At 38.4% G+C, this 18,369-nt stretch overlaps 1 protein-coding gene across 14 annotated transcripts in view; it reads left to right on the top strand.

Moving 5' to 3' along the window:
- Window positions 1-18,369, top strand: part of inpp4a (inositol polyphosphate-4-phosphatase type I A) — a 114,135-nt gene that overhangs the window by 62,877 nt on the left and 32,889 nt on the right. For 5 of the 14 annotated variants that reach the window (XM_062977266.1, XM_062977272.1, XM_062977273.1 and 2 more), the window contains 5 exons: window positions 1,481-1,628; window positions 6,780-6,910; window positions 8,772-8,876; window positions 12,312-12,420; window positions 13,133-13,228. In XM_062977266.1, coding sequence (XP_062833336.1) covers window positions 1,481-1,628; window positions 6,780-6,910; window positions 8,772-8,876; window positions 12,312-12,420; window positions 13,133-13,228 — 589 coding nt within the window. Of the gene's footprint in view, window positions 1-1,480; window positions 1,629-6,779; window positions 6,911-8,771; window positions 8,877-12,311; window positions 12,421-13,132; window positions 13,229-17,342; window positions 17,361-18,369 lie in introns of all 14 variants that reach the window. The other 9 variants (XM_008107088.3, XM_008107081.3, XM_008107086.3 and 6 more) reach the window with 5 other exon arrangements.

The raw sequence follows: 18,369 nt of genomic DNA, 5'->3' as shown, positions 1-18,369 counted from the left end.
TAGAGGTTTGACTGTTGCAGGAGTGCAGAAAATAGAGTAGGGGGTAGAATACAGTTGCTAGAATACTAGAAGCACTTCAAACTCAGCATTTTGGACACATCTGCTTCAGTTAGAACAGTGGTTCTCAACCTATTGGTCCCCAGATGTTTTGGCCTTCAACACCAAGAAATCCTAACAGATGATAAACTGGCTTGGAATTTTGGGAGTTGTAGGCCAAAACACCCAAGAACCCACAGGTTGAGAACCACTGAGTTAGAAGATATTTTGTCTCTTCTGGATATACACTGACTGGACTGTTCAAGCAATAGCTTTGGGGGCTGATAATATAAACATGCAACAGTGATTGCCACATTTCATCCAAAAACTGTATACAACATGGAATCAATACAAATGGTAGCCAGTACAAATTGGGCATTCCTTATGTGAAATTCCAAAATCCGAAATTCTCTAAAATCATCCATATATATGGCTGAGATAGTGATACCCTTGCTTTCTGATGGTCCTTTGTACACAAACTTTATTTCAAGCACAGAAGTAATAAATGTATTTGCATACAGTTACCTTTTGGCTGTGTGTATGTGGATAGCAAGCATAATCTGAATTTTGTGTTTAGACTTGAGTCCCATCTCCAGAGCAGCTTATTATGTTTATGCAAGCATTTTAAAATCTTTTAAAAAAATCAAAATACAGAATGCTCTGGTCTCAAACATTTTGGACAAAAGATGCTCAACCTGCATTAGTTGTGTAGCGGATATCATAGATACAATGTGGGATCTAGAAAGAACTCAGAATATGCGTGAAGTGCCTTTGTGCATATGAGAAAGAGATGTTCTGTTTTCTGTTTATGGTCATAGTACCTTTTTGTGTGTGTAGACTCTACTCACCTGATTTCTAGGAGCACCTGGTAAGAACAAGATGTTCAGAAATGTAAAGGTGAACAAATAGTCCTTAGAACCCTAGAATATGCTTATAATGCTTTGGTTCTTGGCTGCACCGGTATGTCTGGCTAAAGACAGACAGAAAGGCAGATAATAGCAGTGTGAGCACATCAGTCCTCTCTTCTCTGTGTTAAGAGCTATATTTAGCAGACCAGAAAACCGAATGCTGTGTTGTGCTTGCCCATGTGCCAGGTAACTGCTACTTTTGCTGCCTCATTCCCTGGCTGAAAGCAGTTTGCGGCCAAATGCCCAAGAAAGAAGAAGGTTGAGATGTGAGCTCATTTTCATCATTGCCTCTGTCTTCACTATTATTTTATGCTTTATAAGCTTCACAAAAAAAGTCTGTTGACAATGTGTTTTCATGGGTAAATTTTAGGACTCTATTTTTCTGAAAGAGCAACCTAGGTTTTGTGTGTTATGGATTAGTAGAACGTGTGATTTCCAAACAGTCTGCTTAATTGTATTCACCAGCCTCAGAGGAATGGAATTTGAGTTGTCGGATTGCAAGTGACATTATTACATAAGCGTTTTTAATATTTTAGTGTTTGGAGGAGCCATTTGTCGGATGTATCGTTTCCCCACCACAGACGGGAACCATCTGAGAATATTGGAGCAAATGGCAGAGAGTGTGCTCTCCCTACACATTCCCAGGCAGTTTGTGAAATTGCTTCTTGAGGAAGATGCTGCAAGGTAACAGCAACAAACAGAACAGAGTTTAATTCCTGTAGCTTACATTTTATTTGAGGGAGTTCTGGATGGCAGCCCCCACATCACCTTCTTCATAGTCTGTGTGACATCAGAGAACTTAGGTGTGTCTCTGTCATCACTTGGTCTCCATTTTATTGAGAGCAGCAGTTTTGTGGGCTTTCCCTGGGTGGACACAGATGTGAATGAAGTTGCCCTGACTGACTGTAGAGCTAGATCCAACAATGGTGAGAGCCAGCTTTTAATAACATTTAATTATAAGTGAATCCACTGACAGTTCCTGCCAACCTAGCAGTCGAAAACATGCAGATGTGAGTAGATCAATAGGTACCGCTCCGGCGGGAAGGTAACGGCGCTCCACGCAGTCATGCCGGCCACATGACCTTGGAGGTGTCTACGGACAATGCTGGCTCTTCGGCTTAGAAATGTAGATGAGCACGAACCCCCAGAGTGGGTTACAACTGGACTTAATGTCAGGGGAAAACCTTGACCTCTACCTACCACTGACAGTATTTGCCCCCAAGGAACTTGGAAATTGACACTTCTGCTTAATGTTTGATGTTTTGTTTTATTTCTGATATAACGGGCTGCGTTTTTATTTAATTTTAATTGTCAAGTCATAATTTGTTTTTGTATGTTGGGTTATCAATTATTCTTTATTATGGGTGTATTGTTGTTGTATTTGGGCATTGAATGTTTGCCTTTTATGTTTGGAATCCGCCCTGAGTCCCCCCAGGGAGATAGGGCGGAATATAAATAAAGTTTTATTTTTATGATTATATAGTGTCTAAGACTATTGAAACTTTCCTATGTTACGGAACTGCAACACTCAATATCATGGAGGGCATACAGATGGGCAGTTTGGTATGTATGGTGTGAATGTCCAAAGGTTTGAAAGTTTTGGACAAAAATGATGATGGAAGAACACTAACATGACTGGGCAACTTATCTAGTTTGACCCACAGTTGGCTTTGCTCAGTCTCTTCAATAGCCCATTGGCACATTTTAAAAATTTCTAATAGCATACTTGTTAGTAGCTGCAAGAAATTTTCAAGTGCTGGGAAGGGCAGGTATACTATTTGTAGTTCCATAATTTTTATATAAGTTAGTCACTGAGAAGCTAATGGATGATATTCAGTCTTTTATGGATAACGAAGAAGACAAATGTGATGATTTTTGTATTCCATTATAGAGGCAATGTAATAGGTCCTTCCTAGTCACTCAGTAATGTGGAAGAGACTGAGTTATTTAGTAATTTAAAGTATTTGTGTATCAGGTCTCAGTCTGGCAGGGATCCAGAGGATAGACAGTTAATAAAACATGCTGCAGAATTCTGCTAGGGACACACATACTCATGCTGAACCATGTTTCACGGAAAAAATGAAGGATCCGGAGAAGCAACTGGCTAAATCTTCATTGCCAGACTCACAGTGATGGCATTCAGCACTGAGAGTCACATGATTCTCTGGTTGTCTCATCCCTTTTGTTGTCATTGTCCATTTGGCCATGAGACAGTAGCCAGGTACCTCTCTCATCTTGCCCACTTGCTGCAAAGCATATAATAGCCACGTGGGATGGTTTCAAAGGCTTACTGGTAAATTTTTATATGCGGTCAGCATAGCGTAGGTCAGTGGTTCCCAACCTTTGGGTGTCCAGGTGTTTTGGACTTCAACTCCCAGAAATCCCAGGCAGCTTACCAGCTGTTAGGAACTGTGGGAGCTGAAGTCCAAAACACCTGGAGGCCCAGAGATTGGGAACCACTGGCGTATGTCCATCTGTGGATATTTGTGCTATGCAGAGGGGATATTGGGTTGCCATTATTTGAGAAGGGATTAAAATAATATTTAAATAATGAACTTCATTGAACAATAAATATCAATCTTCTTCACTTCATGTAGTTTATGGTCACACATGTAAAATTTAAACTCATACAGCTCTAATTAATGTATCTGGATTGACTAATAGACTGTATTGTTATTTGTCTCAATCACAACTTGATTTCATGATTCTAAAATAACCACTCAATTTTTGTGGAGCGGGGAAGGCTATAGATTCCTGTCTGTTCATAATAGAATAAGACAGTGATATAACGTAACATAAGGCACTGCTGGTGTTTTTTCTAACCTGATGCTCTGTAGACGTCTTGGATTAATTTTCATTCTAACTGGGAATGATAAGAGTTGCAGTTCCAAACAGTTGGGGCAAGGGGCATCAGTTTGGTGAAGGAATCATTGTTGTTCCCCCAACTTTGGACAGATAGGGGGAGAAATCTGATTAAGTGAAGCACCATAGCAGGTTGAATGAGCTGAGTATATCAAAGGAAAAGCTGTTGTTGCTACTACATTATTCATCTGCTAATGCAAGTTCTGTAAAAATTTACCTCAGGCTTTTAGGTGAATTTTTAATGAGAAATGGTTCCTGTGGTGGTTTGCTGTTTCAGAGCATCTAGCAGGACTTGACCTAGCTGAAAAGTAAAAATAAAAGGATGATGAAATATTATATTTGAAACTTTGATTTCTACTTGTGTCATCCTATTCCCCTGTTGCTTAGATTTTGCAGCACTGAGCAGGATCTCAATTTTCTTGCGTGTCTGTAAATATGCATCTCCTCTCCCAGTGGTTGTATATTGAGTAAGGAAGGCTTCAAATTAGAGCATACTTAGATGAAGCCGGTCCCTAGAGTGCAAGATAAAATCGGCTATATCTACACTCAGAATATATGGCTGAATCATTGTAGGTGCCATAGGAAATTGCATTTGCAAGCATTACTTTCCATTGTTTTCAACAGAGACTATTTGGCCTATAAAGCAGGAACATAAGTGTGTGTAGTTTGAATAGTCTGCTGAAACTTTGGGAATACATTGTGTTGAGAAAGGCTGAATCAGTCTTACATGCACTGATTTTTGAAGCATAAATGTTTTTCAAGTCTTACTCCATATATAGATTCAGGAGGATTGATATTGCCTTGGCGTTTCCAGGGGCATGGTGGGAAGGCACAATTATGTCCTCCACCATACACAGAGAAAATGTTGTAGAAAATGTATTATATTTGGCTATATCTGGTTTGGATTTCAATAGTAAAGAACAGTCTAGATTGTTAAGAACTGAATGACTGCATTTTGTAACTGGGTACACTAGTATGATATCAGTGTCTTGTCTTTTGTTGGATGCATGAAATATTAATCTGAATTGTTTTTGTTGATGATGCCTGGCTTCAAGTCATTTCCAATTTACTGCAGTCCTAAGGTATCCATATTACAAGGTTTTCTTAGCAAGATTTGTAGAGAGGGAGCTCGCCTTTGCCTTCCTTTGACATAGGGAGAGCAATGTGTCCAAGCATCACCTAATGGGTCTCCATGATTGAACAGGGATTTGAACCCTGGTCTCCAGAATCATTGTCCAGTGCTCAAATACTACACCAAACTGGCTCTTTATCTGTATTACAGGTGTCATTATTATCAGAGCCTGGAAAAATTACTGTACTTTTTTGGATTACCATTTCCATAATCCCCGTAATTTGTCATGTTGATGGGGATTTGGGGAGTTGTTTTCAGGAAAGTAACATTTCCAGACTCTGATATAAAGACATATGAATCTGATGTGGGGCAGGAGTTGAAATGAGGTGAGAAAGGAGAGTGTACTAAAAGTAACAATCATATGAGTGTCCCTGTCTATACACCATACAGTTGTCCTCTGTGTGTGTGCAGCTCAGAATAACACTGATAATGTGGATCGTAGACCACAGAACATGTGGCACAATAAAGCTATTAGTCTTTAAGGTACTTTGGCTTTTATTTTTGTAACAAACCCATCTCTATGGAAATAGTAAACCTGTCTTAGTAAAAAAAGTGTCAAAGTTGTGCAGAACAAGCTTTCAAGCAGTACATATGTCTCAAAAGCCAAAGAAATATGTAAAAACCCTAGATTTAGAGAGAAGCAGGGAACTGACTCATTATTTTGGAAGAAAGCAGATGATGCTGCCAATTGTGATGGAGCCACACAAATAAATAGCTGTATCTTCCAGCTCTTGACATAGAGCCAAGTCTCACTTTTTCACCCTACAATGAATGTGTCCATTTTAGAGTACAAAATTTAGAAATGATTACTTTCCAAAGGCAGCCTGCCAACAGCTGCCTAGGTTTTCTTCTCTGCTCCCGTCCCCGACTGCCAAACTCTGCAGGAGACACTCTCCGAATGGCAAAACACGGCATACAGCTTCAGCCAAATAATTATTGCGGAATTTGTTTCAAGGATCACATCCTTGTGGTTGTGCCAGACATATCTTTTGCTGATAAGGTTATCATAGGACGCAGTAGGCCAGTTGGGGTGACAATCTGAGTATGCTACATGCCAATTTTAGTCCCATTATACAACCTATAATACAAAGTACTACTGTATTGATATTGTAGTAATGTAACTGTTTCTGCAGTGGCTATGGATGCAAGATATGATAAGGGACAGTGATTTTATCCCTTTAGTGGTTGTGTAGAAGAAGGAATTTTCAGCAAATGTTGCTTGTTACTTGGTTATGTGACAACCAATGCATACTGCAATCCCCTCTTCTATACATTCATTAAAGTAATAGGATTTCTGTCCCTTTCTTCACCTGGCAATCCTATTGAGGCCAAAAGATCATATTTGTGACATGTGTCTAACCTCTGGTTCTGCCCTTTTCTATGCCAAATAATGTTTTTGCACAGTTTTGCAAAGTTTTCACCTGGTAGTTCTGACATGTCAATGTTGTTAGTGTTCTTCCATCCTCCAGTTTCAGTGCCCATGGATCAGAACAGACAACTCTGCATCTGTATGCTTGTCCTTGGTGTCCTGCCTCATGTACGTGAAGGAATTGTTTGAGGCTACAGACAATGCGATCGCTGTTGCCCGTTTTTGGTCAAAAGATATTAAGCTACTTGTGCTCCTTCTATTTTTATCAGTTTATACTAATTTATGCAATGCTTTTGATACAAAATAAATAAAATGCCCATGTTCCAGAGGTAAGCATGATATTTCCTGTGTCCTGTGCAGTATCTTGTGTCACTCAAATACAAAGAAATTAATGGAAGTGAGGGAAGTGTTTTGCTTTTAATTAGATATACTTGGACGTGTCTCATTTCAATAGCTTTGGATATTTTTGCAGGGTTTGTGAACTTGAGGAACTGGGAGAGCTGTCTCCTTGCTGGGAAAGTCTTCGGCGGCAAATAGTGACTCAATACCAAACCATCATTCTGACCTACCAGGACAACCTCACAAACCTTCATCAGTACAAAGGTAATTCACCTCTGTTTTCATAATGGAGAATTCCATGTTTCAGTCATCTGTTTCTAACTATTTCAAATCATTTGCTGTATTATCATTTGCTTTTTCTTTAGCATGAAAAGTCGATCACCAAAACTGTGATCACTGACATTAAAGCTCTGTGCCTCAATTTGCACATGTGCCCTGACAGATCTAGGCTATAACATTAGAAGGCATGAGCATTGTGTTGCATAATCTGTTGTTTATATGGTTTATATTTTTACTCTGGAATATTAGAGAGTAAGTATTGTTATGAACGTATATGAAGCTGAAGTGACAAATGTAGAATGTTGGATGGAATACATTTCTGTAGAGCCATGATGATTGGTTGAGAAAATGGAGTGGGAGGTGCTATTGGATGATGAGATGACCATATAAAATAGGATTAGGGTCCCAAAGAAGATACAAAAGTAGAATCTAAATTATGAGGAGAAATTGGGACTCTAAGAGAAGTTTGTGTTTGGTAGTTAGAAGAGAACCTCTTCTGTGGTTGCTCAGGCTTTGGCACAGTAAACTTGGCTGCTTCCTTCCTGCTCTCTTTTTTTTTGGGATTAAGTTGCTAGAAAGGTCTTTAATGGGGGCCTGGCTGCTTTATTGTTATTGTCAGATTTTTAATGATTTTAGTTTGTTTTAAAGTATGGATGGTTTGATACACTAGCTCATTTGTATTGTATTTTTATTGTTTTATTTTTATTATCTTGGGTTAATTCACATTGTCCTTGGGTCTCATTCAGGAGTAAAGCAGGATATACATAAAATAAAATACTCTAGTCATAAGTGTTTATGAAATGAGTAATATAAACCCTATGTAACATTTTAAATTGTATATAATAAAAGTGTATTTATTCTTCATTATAACCACATTGACCAAAATTGCATACAACAAAGTTATATTTATTCTGCATCAATACCACTTCCACCACTAGGTTTATCCTAATGTTGGAGAAAGTAGAACTTAACACTGAAAGAACATACTTACGTAGTGAGTTGGGGAAGGAGGAATCTTGGTAGCATTAACATCTTAGGAAGAGTTTGATTATATGACTTGGACATCACCACAGAGTTGATTAGTGGTGTGATCATCACAGTTGCTTTGTTGCAAGTATGCCTCCTATATGCCATGCAGCCTTTCTTTTCTGTCCAGTGCAAGTTACTACAGGGAAAGCTGGATGAGCCTCCCCAGTTTTCTACGTTTTTGTTTGCTTACATAGCTTATACCTGCAACCAAATTAAAAGCAGATAATCTCTGCAATCTATAAAATGCAAACAATCTATCATTGAAATGAAACATAATCCAGCCATGAAACCACAAAGGAAAAACTAACAACAGATAAAGAGCAATGGGAATTATGAAAAACATATTTATGTACTGTATCACTGAAAGCAGTCAAAACTTGGCTTCGTTCCTAAAAAAATCAAAAGACTTGTCTGTATGTGTAAACAGAGGGAGGGAAATAAACTGAAATCTATTATTATTCTCTTGCATGTTGGCCCTGCATTGAAAGTATCTGGGAAATATATTTTTAAAAACTGTATTAACCACAAACTCCCAAATCAAATCTGGTTCCCTGAGGGGCTCTCCTGGACCTCTAGGGACAAAGAAAGGTCTCAGAAGAAATGTTATCTGTAAAACTTAAAGGAATTAAAATTTGGAGTCTTTGCTGTTTATCCTGAGTATATCATGAAAGCAAAAGCAACCTCTCATTCTAGGAAATCTATTTATAGATTGAACTTGAACTATATTTTTGAATTGGAATTTGTTGCTGCCCTTCTCTCTCCTGTGTTTGGTTGTGTTTTGTGATGTGAAAGTTCATTTCTTCATATGTTTCTTCAGGTCCATCTTTCAAAGCAAGTAGCCTGAAAGCTGATAAGAAGTTGGAATTTGTGCCCACGAATTTACACATCCAGCGTATGAGAGTCCAAGACGATGCAGGTTCAGGTATCTTTTCTTGTCCACATACCATGTAAAACTATAGCAAATCCACTTGTGTGACTGTGAATCTCTCTGTAGTCAGAACAGCAGGAATCTGTACATGAGAAGATGGTCTTAAGGTTTACAGAAGTAAGAAAATGACTATAGAGCAAGAAAAAGCAAGAGCCCAGTAAAGATTGGCATGCTTGGATATATGGATTATGACAAAAGAAGGTATGCTGACTTGCCTGAACCATGAACAAGAGTGATCCAGACATCACCATTCTGTTGAGGCTCCCTTGTGTCAGTGTTATTCTTAAAATGTTTGGGTTTCAGTCCACTCTGAACTTCTGTTTATGTTGCTTATGTGAATTAGCAAGTTATGGTTTTCTAGTTCTGTTTTCAATTTTCTTGTTAGTGTGGAAAGTGAAGCTGATAATAGAGTTCAGTTGGGAGTGTATTTCTGCTGAATAGGACAGTGAGTGCAAGTATACAGATTAAGATCAGGGGGGTTTCACTAGATATTTTCTGAAGAGGAAAATAACTCTTTGTTATTGGGTGAGAAGAACCCTGAGCCCAAGGAATGAAAGTGGATGATGCTTTTCATTTGGGAAAATGGATTACTCACAATGTATCTAAATTCCCTGAGTCTCATGTAAGTATATGGCTCTCACACAATAATGCATTTGTCACATGCTCTTAACACATGATGAGACTCAAAATAGGAATAGGAAACCATGGATGTAAGAATATAGCTTGTGGCTCAGGGCTGGGGTGTGTGTGTGTGTGTAGTTTTTCAAATCTTGCTGAATTTATTTATTTATTTTTCAAACTTATATGCCGCCACTCCCCTAGGGCTCGGAGCGGCTTACAAGAACCGGCTAAAATCAACAATTTAAAAAACATCTTAAAAACATCTTTAAAAAACATCTTTAAAAACATCTTAAAAACATCCTAAAAGCACCTTTTAAAACATCAACAACAGAACTCAAAAGCCTGTCGAAACAGGTGTGTCTTACATGCCCTGTGGAAGGCCAACAAGTCCCGCAAGGCACGAACTTCAGGTGGCAAGGTGTTCCAGAGAGATGGCGCCACTACTGAAAAGGCTCTGCGTCTAGTTGCAGTTAGATGCAAAGTCTTAAAACTGGGGACTTCCAACAGGTCTTGGTCCTCAGAACAGAGGGATCTCTGGGGTTTGTAGGGAGTGAGGCGGTCCCTCAGGTACATCGGCCCTAGACCATGTAAGGCCTTGAAGGTAAGCACCATCACTTTGAAAGTGATCCGGTGCTCAATTGGTAACCAGTGCAGCTGCCGTAAGATTGGTGTTATGTGGCTTAAGCTTATATCAGCCCTAGCCAGCATAGGGAATGGTGGGGCATAAAGGGAATTGTAATTGAGCACCATCTGTAGGGGCACAGGCTCCTTTTACCTGTTTTAGCTAGATTGGGAGATGGCATAATATGAGTCTTAATCTTTGTAGAACTGTTATGTCAAATAATTGATTCTATGCTGAATTGAGTGGTTAAACAATTCAAGCCCTGCAAAATCTAATGCCTGGGAGGGTGACATCTCACAACCAGGCCATACTTACCAGTACCTACTGTATGTTTATAATACTAATTTTACCTATGATTTAAATCCCTAGCAAAGTTTACTTCCACACACATATATATCCACAGAGTATGTAGAGTATTAGCAGATGGAAGTGAAGATAAGACACCCTAACTGCAGATTTCCTCTCTTTCCATGCTCTGTTGCTGATGTTGTTAGATTCTGTTTTCTTTTATACCTTGCTGTAATGTAATTCCTAACATTAAAGTTAGTGACTTTTCTACTGACTCAATGACAAGGGCAGTATCTTTGCACTTGGATGTCTGTTACTGACAAATGGCTTTTTCTGAGCAGGTTGGTTTTTTTCAGATGTCAGGTTGTTTCTCTGTTCCAATCATTCAGGTCATTTTCATAAAAGAGACCATGAAAGCTAGCATCAGTTCTCATTTATCCCTTCATCCCTTTCTAATGATAAAACCTTTGCTCTTTAGCCTCAGCTCTTTTTTGAAAAATCAGGAGTGGCAGTCAATGTTGCTTATCAATGTCTCAGAGTCCTCACTGATGGAGTCACTTCTTATTACAGATTTCTTTGTTGCTGGGAAAGTTAAGTGTTGTTCACCTTGTGCTGGTTCAAATTTTTTTAGGCAGCGTGTTTAGACATATAACAAAGCCACCATACTCCAATCTCAAGGCCTGAGCAGGGGTGTGAGTGAATAGAGTGATATATTGAAACACAAAAGGAGGTTGCAGCTGGCTGATATATTGAAGCACTACATTGAATAAATGTAAGTGTAGGGCTACTCGAGTTCATTAATCCAACACGGTCATTTGAGCATTGACGCATCCTTCCACATCTATGGTTTTTACAAACCTCTTGAGTGTAACAGCTTACAATTCAGGGAATAAGCAAAATGGAAATAAGAGCTGAAACCACAATAGTAGGGTGGGTAATTATATTTGGAAAACCTGTCACCCCATGGGAGTATCCTGAAAACAATATTGTACCATTGTGTCTCAGCAGGTGTTTTAATTTGTTATTCTCGTGTACTTTCAAGTCTGTCTGCCTTACGGCGACCCTAAGATGACCCTATCACGGGTATTTCTGAGATTGAGAGAGCATGGGAAGAGTGAGTTTCTTTCTATGGCCAATTGGGAATTGAACCCTGGTCTCCAGAGTCATAATCCACATTGGCTTTCTGCAGTTTCAGTATTGCTTGCTCATTTTGATAGTTGCCTTTGAGAATGAACAATAGAAAATTGATCTCTTCATTTCCTTTAATAACATCTTTCTGCAGGTCTTGACTGCAGCTTTCAAATGGGCTTAGATCATCATAAATTGCAGCCCACTTAAGGCTAGCTCTATGGTCCAGCTTTTTGGAAATATGTTTAAGAGAACCTGGGCCAAATGAGACTTGGCATACACAGTGTCATTTATTACTACAGCAGAAGCATTACAGAACCTTTTTAAGATCAGTAAGAAATTTAAAATACAGTAGAGTCTCACTTATCCAACACTCACTTATCCAACGTTCTGGATTATCCAACGCATTTTTGTAGTCAATGTTTTCAATACATCGTGATATTCTGGTGCTAAATTCGTAAATACAGTAATTACTACATAGCATTACTACGTATTGAACTACTTTTTCTGTCAAATTTGTTGTATAACATGATGTTTTGGTGCTTAATTTGTAAAATCATAACCTAATTTGATATTTAATAGGCTTTTCCTTAATGCCTCCTTATCCAACATATTCGCTTATCCAACATTCTGCCGGCCCGTTTATGTTGGATAAGTGAGACTCTACTGTAGTACATTTTTACAGCTTGAATGTTCTAAGATTTGCGTTCTAAATCACGATTATGAGCTACCTTTTTGAACAATGTATCTCTTCATTTTTTCCCATTTAGATCAAAACTATGACATCGTAACCATAGGAGCACCAGCAGCTCATTGTCAAGGCTTTAAATCTGGAGGTCTGCGGAAAAAGCTGCATAAATTTGAAGATGCAAAGAAACAGTAAGTTAGAAGGATTATTATTCTCAAATGACAACTATAGATTTGTAAAAAGCATGCTGCTCTTTTTGTTGCTTCCTGTATTTGTAGCAAGCATCACCCTAAAACTATGAAACTTAAGTGTGTTGTATGCAAAGAATGGAACATAAAATATTGTTTTTTTTTGTGGTGGTTATTTTTAATAGGTACATCATTCAATTTATAATTTAGCAGAATTTCACATTTAATGAATACTTGTCATGTATTCAGTATATATGTTTTAATGAAAACTAAGTATTAGCAGCACAGTGAAAAACAACTCACAGAAATCCCCTAACCCAGGGATTCAAACATTTCCAGCCCTGAAGCCCTTTTTGAAGCAAAGGTTTCTAGTGGAGCCCCAATAAAAGTTGATATATTTTATATAGATAGATAGATAGATAGATAGATAGATAGATAGATAGATAGATAGATAGATAGATAGATAGATGGGTCAGGCAAGTGGCAGATGGATGCATAGTACACATATCTCATTTGTAGTGCAAATAAAAGAAAGGAAGGAAGGAAGGAAGGAAGGAAGGAAGGAAGGAAGGAAGGAAGGAAGGAAAGCAGCACAAAATACCCCAACACATGCCCCCCCAGCCTTTGTAGTGATAAATAATAATAATAATGATAATGATAATAATAATAGTAGTAGTAATAGTAATAATAAGAGCAACCCCTTTCTGCCATGCAGGAAAAGCACAGTCAAAACACCCCCTGTGCGGTGGGAGGGAAATTGGGTTTTGGAAGCAAGAAAGGCGAGGTGGAAAGGATCTGGGCGGCGAGGAAGGTGAGGAAAAAAGGCTTTTTGGGGCAAGGGCGGTGGGGGGAGGGAGAGGAGCAGGAAAAGAAGGAAATCTTGGAGGGGAGGAGGAGGAGGAAACCACAGAGCCCCTCAGAATGGTTCACAAAGCCCCAAGGGCTTAACGGAGCACACTTTGAGAACCACTGCCCTAACCAAACAGTAACTTTATAATCCAAAAAGTTACTTTCGTAGTCTATGAATATGATGCTTTTCTGTGCAGAAGGTTAGGGCGTTACATGAAGTTTTTTTAATGATACCTAAGTTGGTTGCAGCTGCTTTTGGCTTCTCATTTGAGGAGCTAAATCTTGAAAGACTTGGCGACTTCCCTGGCTACCTGCCTGTTCCCTTTGCCAATATTGCCGTCCCAGCAATGGAATGCTGTGATAACGTGAAGGAGGCAAGAGCAGTTGAGGAATCTCTCTTAGTTGGCTTGCAAAGGCTGCTTTATTCCCTACATTTCTGAAACCGGGGGCGCAATCAGTTGCAGACAAAGACAACTTACACTTCTAGTAACAACAGTTATGTCAGTTCATCTGATTTAATTTACTTACTGTATTTGATATTTCTCTTTCCTTTTTTCATTTCCCCCATAACATCTTTAGAAGAATGTATTTGGAGGTTTCTGGGAAATTTGTCAAAATTGTCTCTTAATTTTAATAAGTTAAATTCAGACACATAATAACTAATTGAATGCCTATTTGCTCCTGAACAAAAAAAAAAAACATGGACAAACATGGTAAATCTAAGACTATTAGGGAGAGTGCTAAGGGATTTTGTAGTACCCTTTAGATGAACTGAAAGAAAGTTGTTGGTAATCCAAGCTTTCCAAGACGTACGTTTACTTCTTCGGATGCATGGTGTGAAATACCTAGGAACAGATCCTTATGAGAAAACTATGTGTGAATAGTAATAAAAATGCAAAATCTGTAGTGATAGGGTTACAAATTTAGTTTTAACTATGGTTGTTGCCGAACAAAGGCAGGAGGAAAGATATTGCCTAAAACCAGGGTGAGTAGATATCCATGTTATAGTGAGTACAGTAGAGTCTCACTTATCCAACATAAACGGGCCGGCAGAATGTTGGATAAATGAATATGTTGGATAATAAGGAGGCATTAAGGAAAAGCCTATTAAACATCAAATTAGGTTATAATTTTAAAAATTAAGCACCAAAACATCATGTTATACAACAAATTTGACTGAAAAAGTAGTTCAATACACAGTAATGTTATGTAGTAATTACTGTATTTACAAATTTAGCACCAAAATATCATGATGTATTGAAAACATTGACTACAAAAATGCGTTGGATAATCCAGAACGTTGGATAAGCGAGTGTTGGATAAGTGAGACTCTACTGTAGTTTGAACATACATAGTTTGATGCAGGCTGGAAATCAGAATGACTGAAAATATTATTGTTGTAGTGAGAGCTTGTATACTTGGCCTTTTCATTTTTATTGTAGTTCCATAAAGAAATCAATTAATTCTTCCTCAAATCAAGATGTAGTTGTTGATAATAAACATCAGTTGACTTTTATTATCTATTCATTGTTAGGGTACTAAATTAAGGATTTTTCTACTCCATAGTACTGTGCAGAGGTCTTTATTTAAGGAAACATATTTACGGGTTGGAAGGAGTTCTGTAACATCATAGTTGATGCAAGGATAGGCACAATTGTTGATGTTTTAATATGTTTGGACCAGTATTATATGACAGAGCGTGGAAGGAAAGTGAAGTAACTGACTGTTTGCTTCTTCAGACAGCTTCCTCTCCTGTCTCTAAACAGCAGCCTTTCCCTCCTGCTTGCTTACAGCAAAGATTATCTGGATAGGCATCGTTACATAACCCCTATGTAGGTCAGAATTCAAAGAGTAATTTAAGTGTATTCAAAGGCTTGGGCATGTCCACCTTTTTAAAAATCTCCATCATTAGACAGTAGAATGTATCAGCAGTGCTAGATTTATACATAAACTAAATAGGGTAGAGTCTTAGGCTTCAGGCTATGTGGGGTCTCCAATCAATCCAAATTTCAGATTTTACACATTTGTTGAAATGATGTACAGTCAGCATTTCATATTCCTGTATTCTGCATTTCTATACTATTGTATATAGGCTTGGTCCCAAATCAGTTTGAAAGAAAATGATTTGTAGTTTTCGATGGGCTGTTATATTTAATCTCTGAAAACGGAACGGGGAGGAGGGAGATGAAAAGCCCAGCAAAACGGATTAAGGGAGCTAGATTTTATCAGTTCTGGAGAATAAGGAGTTAAGTCTGCAATATTCCTGAGACAGGGATCTGCTACCTCTGTCCATTTTTCTTGGAAAGTTCCCTCCTCTTCCAGAGAGGGCCCTGGGAACTCGCTTTCCCAGCAGCACTTGCATTGGTGGGCATTGAGAAGTTCCTCTAATTGTATATAATAGGACTTGGTCATCTAACAGATGTTGGTATCAATGAAGGGTCCTAGAGCCAAATTCCAGTGAATACCAAGGGCCCACTGTACATTTGTTAGGAATTCTGGTGGACAAATTTGAATGCATTGACCTTCTGGGTTCGGTCAATGCAATTTAAAAAATTGTTGGGAAAGGGCCTGAGATGCGAGGAGAAGAGCAGGAAAAAACCCACTAGTTTTTTAGTTAAAGTTAGTAGGGATGTGGCCAGTCGAGAAGAGGCAAAGTTTTAGCCAGGCGAGAAAAGAGAGCCAAAAAAAGTGCAGTATAAATTGAGAGGAAGGCTATAAAAGGATAGGAATGTAATTAAATGAACTAGGAAAGAGAGCCAGCCTTAAAACATTCTATGTTTAGAGAATCATTAAAATAAATTGGTTTTCTTTTTTACATTTAACCACCATCTGAGTGTTCTGTCAGGGGACCTGGCAAGTTATAGTCTTTTTTTTTCATGTCAGGAGCGACTTGAGAAACTGCAAGTCGCTTCTGGAGTGAGAGAATTGCCCGTCTGCAAGGACGTTATCCAGGGGACGCCCAGATGTTTTGATGTTTTACCATCCTTGTGGGAGGCTTTTCTCATGTCCCCGCATGGAGCTGGAGCTGATAGAGGGAGCTCATCCGCACTCTCCCCGGGTGGGATTCGAACCTGGCAGCTTGCAGATCAGCAGCCCAACCTTCAAGTCACAAGGCTTTAACCCACTACGCCATCGGGGGCTCCATAGTTAGGTCATATACCTTACAGAGACAAAGGGATACTCACACTGCTATATTTGTAATCACCTTCAGACAATCTGGCAGTGGGTTCTCAGGAAGGGATAAGGTGGGTCATAAGCTCCAGAATAAAGTATACCAAGTAACCTGGGGTTCTTGTCACAATAATGCAATGAGTTTAAGATTTTGGCATTTCTTAATTTGACTGTGCATATCAGAGTCTGCTTTTGATAGCTTCCATTTCAAAAGCGGCTTGTTATGCAGCTTGGGAGAGTGATGGCAAATACAATCATCTGATATTAATTGAGGTTAGGAATATGGGATCACCATGAAAGTGGAAAAATTGTGAATAAAAGCCCCCACAATTTTTTATCTGTCAAAACACACCTCTAGTAATTTCTAGGTCCTCTAATAGGTCAATTAGCACTATTGTGGAGGATCTGTAAATGCCTGGAGAAATTTTCTCTCTGGGAATCTCTAGTTCTTCCAGCACAATTCTACAGTTAACTTCCATCATAATTGTCCTGGAGTATGTAGAGATTCCTAGAGAGAACATATTAATCAAATCCATAAACGTGAAATCTGAAAATATGAAGGGTTCAGCTGTATTCCAAAGCAGTCATTCTCTTACTGGTGCATAAGAATGGACTATGTAGTTCTATAGATCCCAGCTATAGATTTTGAGACGCTGGAATTGTGCTTTCAAATTGATGAACTATTCATACGTTACCTACCCCTTTGCCACAAATCTATAGGCCACAACTCATCTTCCTTTTTGCATTAACTGCAATTTAGTTTTGCTTACTCATTTAACAACATGAACTGGAAACTATTAAAACAATTAACATATTTATCTAATATTGCTTTGCTTTGTTTTCTGTTTTTGGTATTTGCTAACAAATAATGGCTAATTTTCCTTTTGGTTTTCTTCTTTTTATAGCAGTTATGAGGAATGTTGGTGAGTTTTATGTTTCTGCGTCTGAGCACAGAGCTCTAATCAATTTAAAGAAAAGTTGATGTATTGCTGTATGGCGGTTGTTTGATTTTATTTCCTTTCTTAATGCTTTGCATGTCGCCTTGTTTTGATTTTGTGTCATTCAATGAATATGGCTGTTTATTAAAGTGCAGTATATAAGGATATTGTCCTTTGCACTTGAATTGTTTGTTTTCCAAATGAACAGCTATGACTGATAACTAAATTTGGGATTTTAGAATATTGGGAGACAATTTAACTGGAATGTTTCAAATTAATTGGGTAACTGCTTTTTCTTATTGTGTGCCATCAAGTTACTTCTTACTTATGGTGATACAAAGGCAAACGGTCATGGGATTTGCATGGCAAGATTTGTTCAGAGGGGGCTGTGTTTGCCTTCCTCAGAGACTGAAAGAGAGTGACTGGCCCAAAGTCACCCGAGGGTTTTCTCGGTCAAGCGAAGATTTAAACCTTGTTCTCCTGTTGTAGTCCAATACCCAAAGTACTACACAGCACTGACTCACAAAACAAAAAGGTTCAGAGTTACACTAGGGCTTTGTGTCTCTTGCTGCATGGTAACAGTATATTATATTTCTACATAGTTTTAATTAACATCTCAATTATAAGGTGTCATATTAGATTGTTGTAGGAAAAATGAATTGTGACTTTGTATAACAAGGCTTAAAATGACAATAGTCAAGTCTGAAATCCTTTACCCTTATCCTTTAGAGATGTAGTGATGTGAACAGAAGCATTCTGTATTTGTCCTCAAATACATTGCATGGCCTAGAAAGTCAATCCCTAGTGATAAAATGAGTTCAGGCTCTGTAATCCATATTTCATACTATACCCTAGCAGTTTGATATCTCTCCTGTTTTTCCTATGAGTGCGTGGAGGAGTCTAGTCATAGCTGTTTGAATACATACAGTACATGTAAGCCTATGCCCATTATTTTCAGTGTAGAAATTGGATGCATGTTTAGAAAAGAAGGTGT

Source organism: Anolis carolinensis, chromosome 3, assembly GCF_035594765.1.
Source record: "Anolis carolinensis isolate JA03-04 chromosome 3, rAnoCar3.1.pri, whole genome shotgun sequence".
Classification (NCBI taxonomy): Eukaryota; Metazoa; Chordata; class Lepidosauria; order Squamata; family Dactyloidae; genus Anolis; species Anolis carolinensis.
The sequence above is the reverse complement of the archived record's forward strand: the minus strand, read 5'-3'. Positions and strand labels throughout refer to the sequence as shown.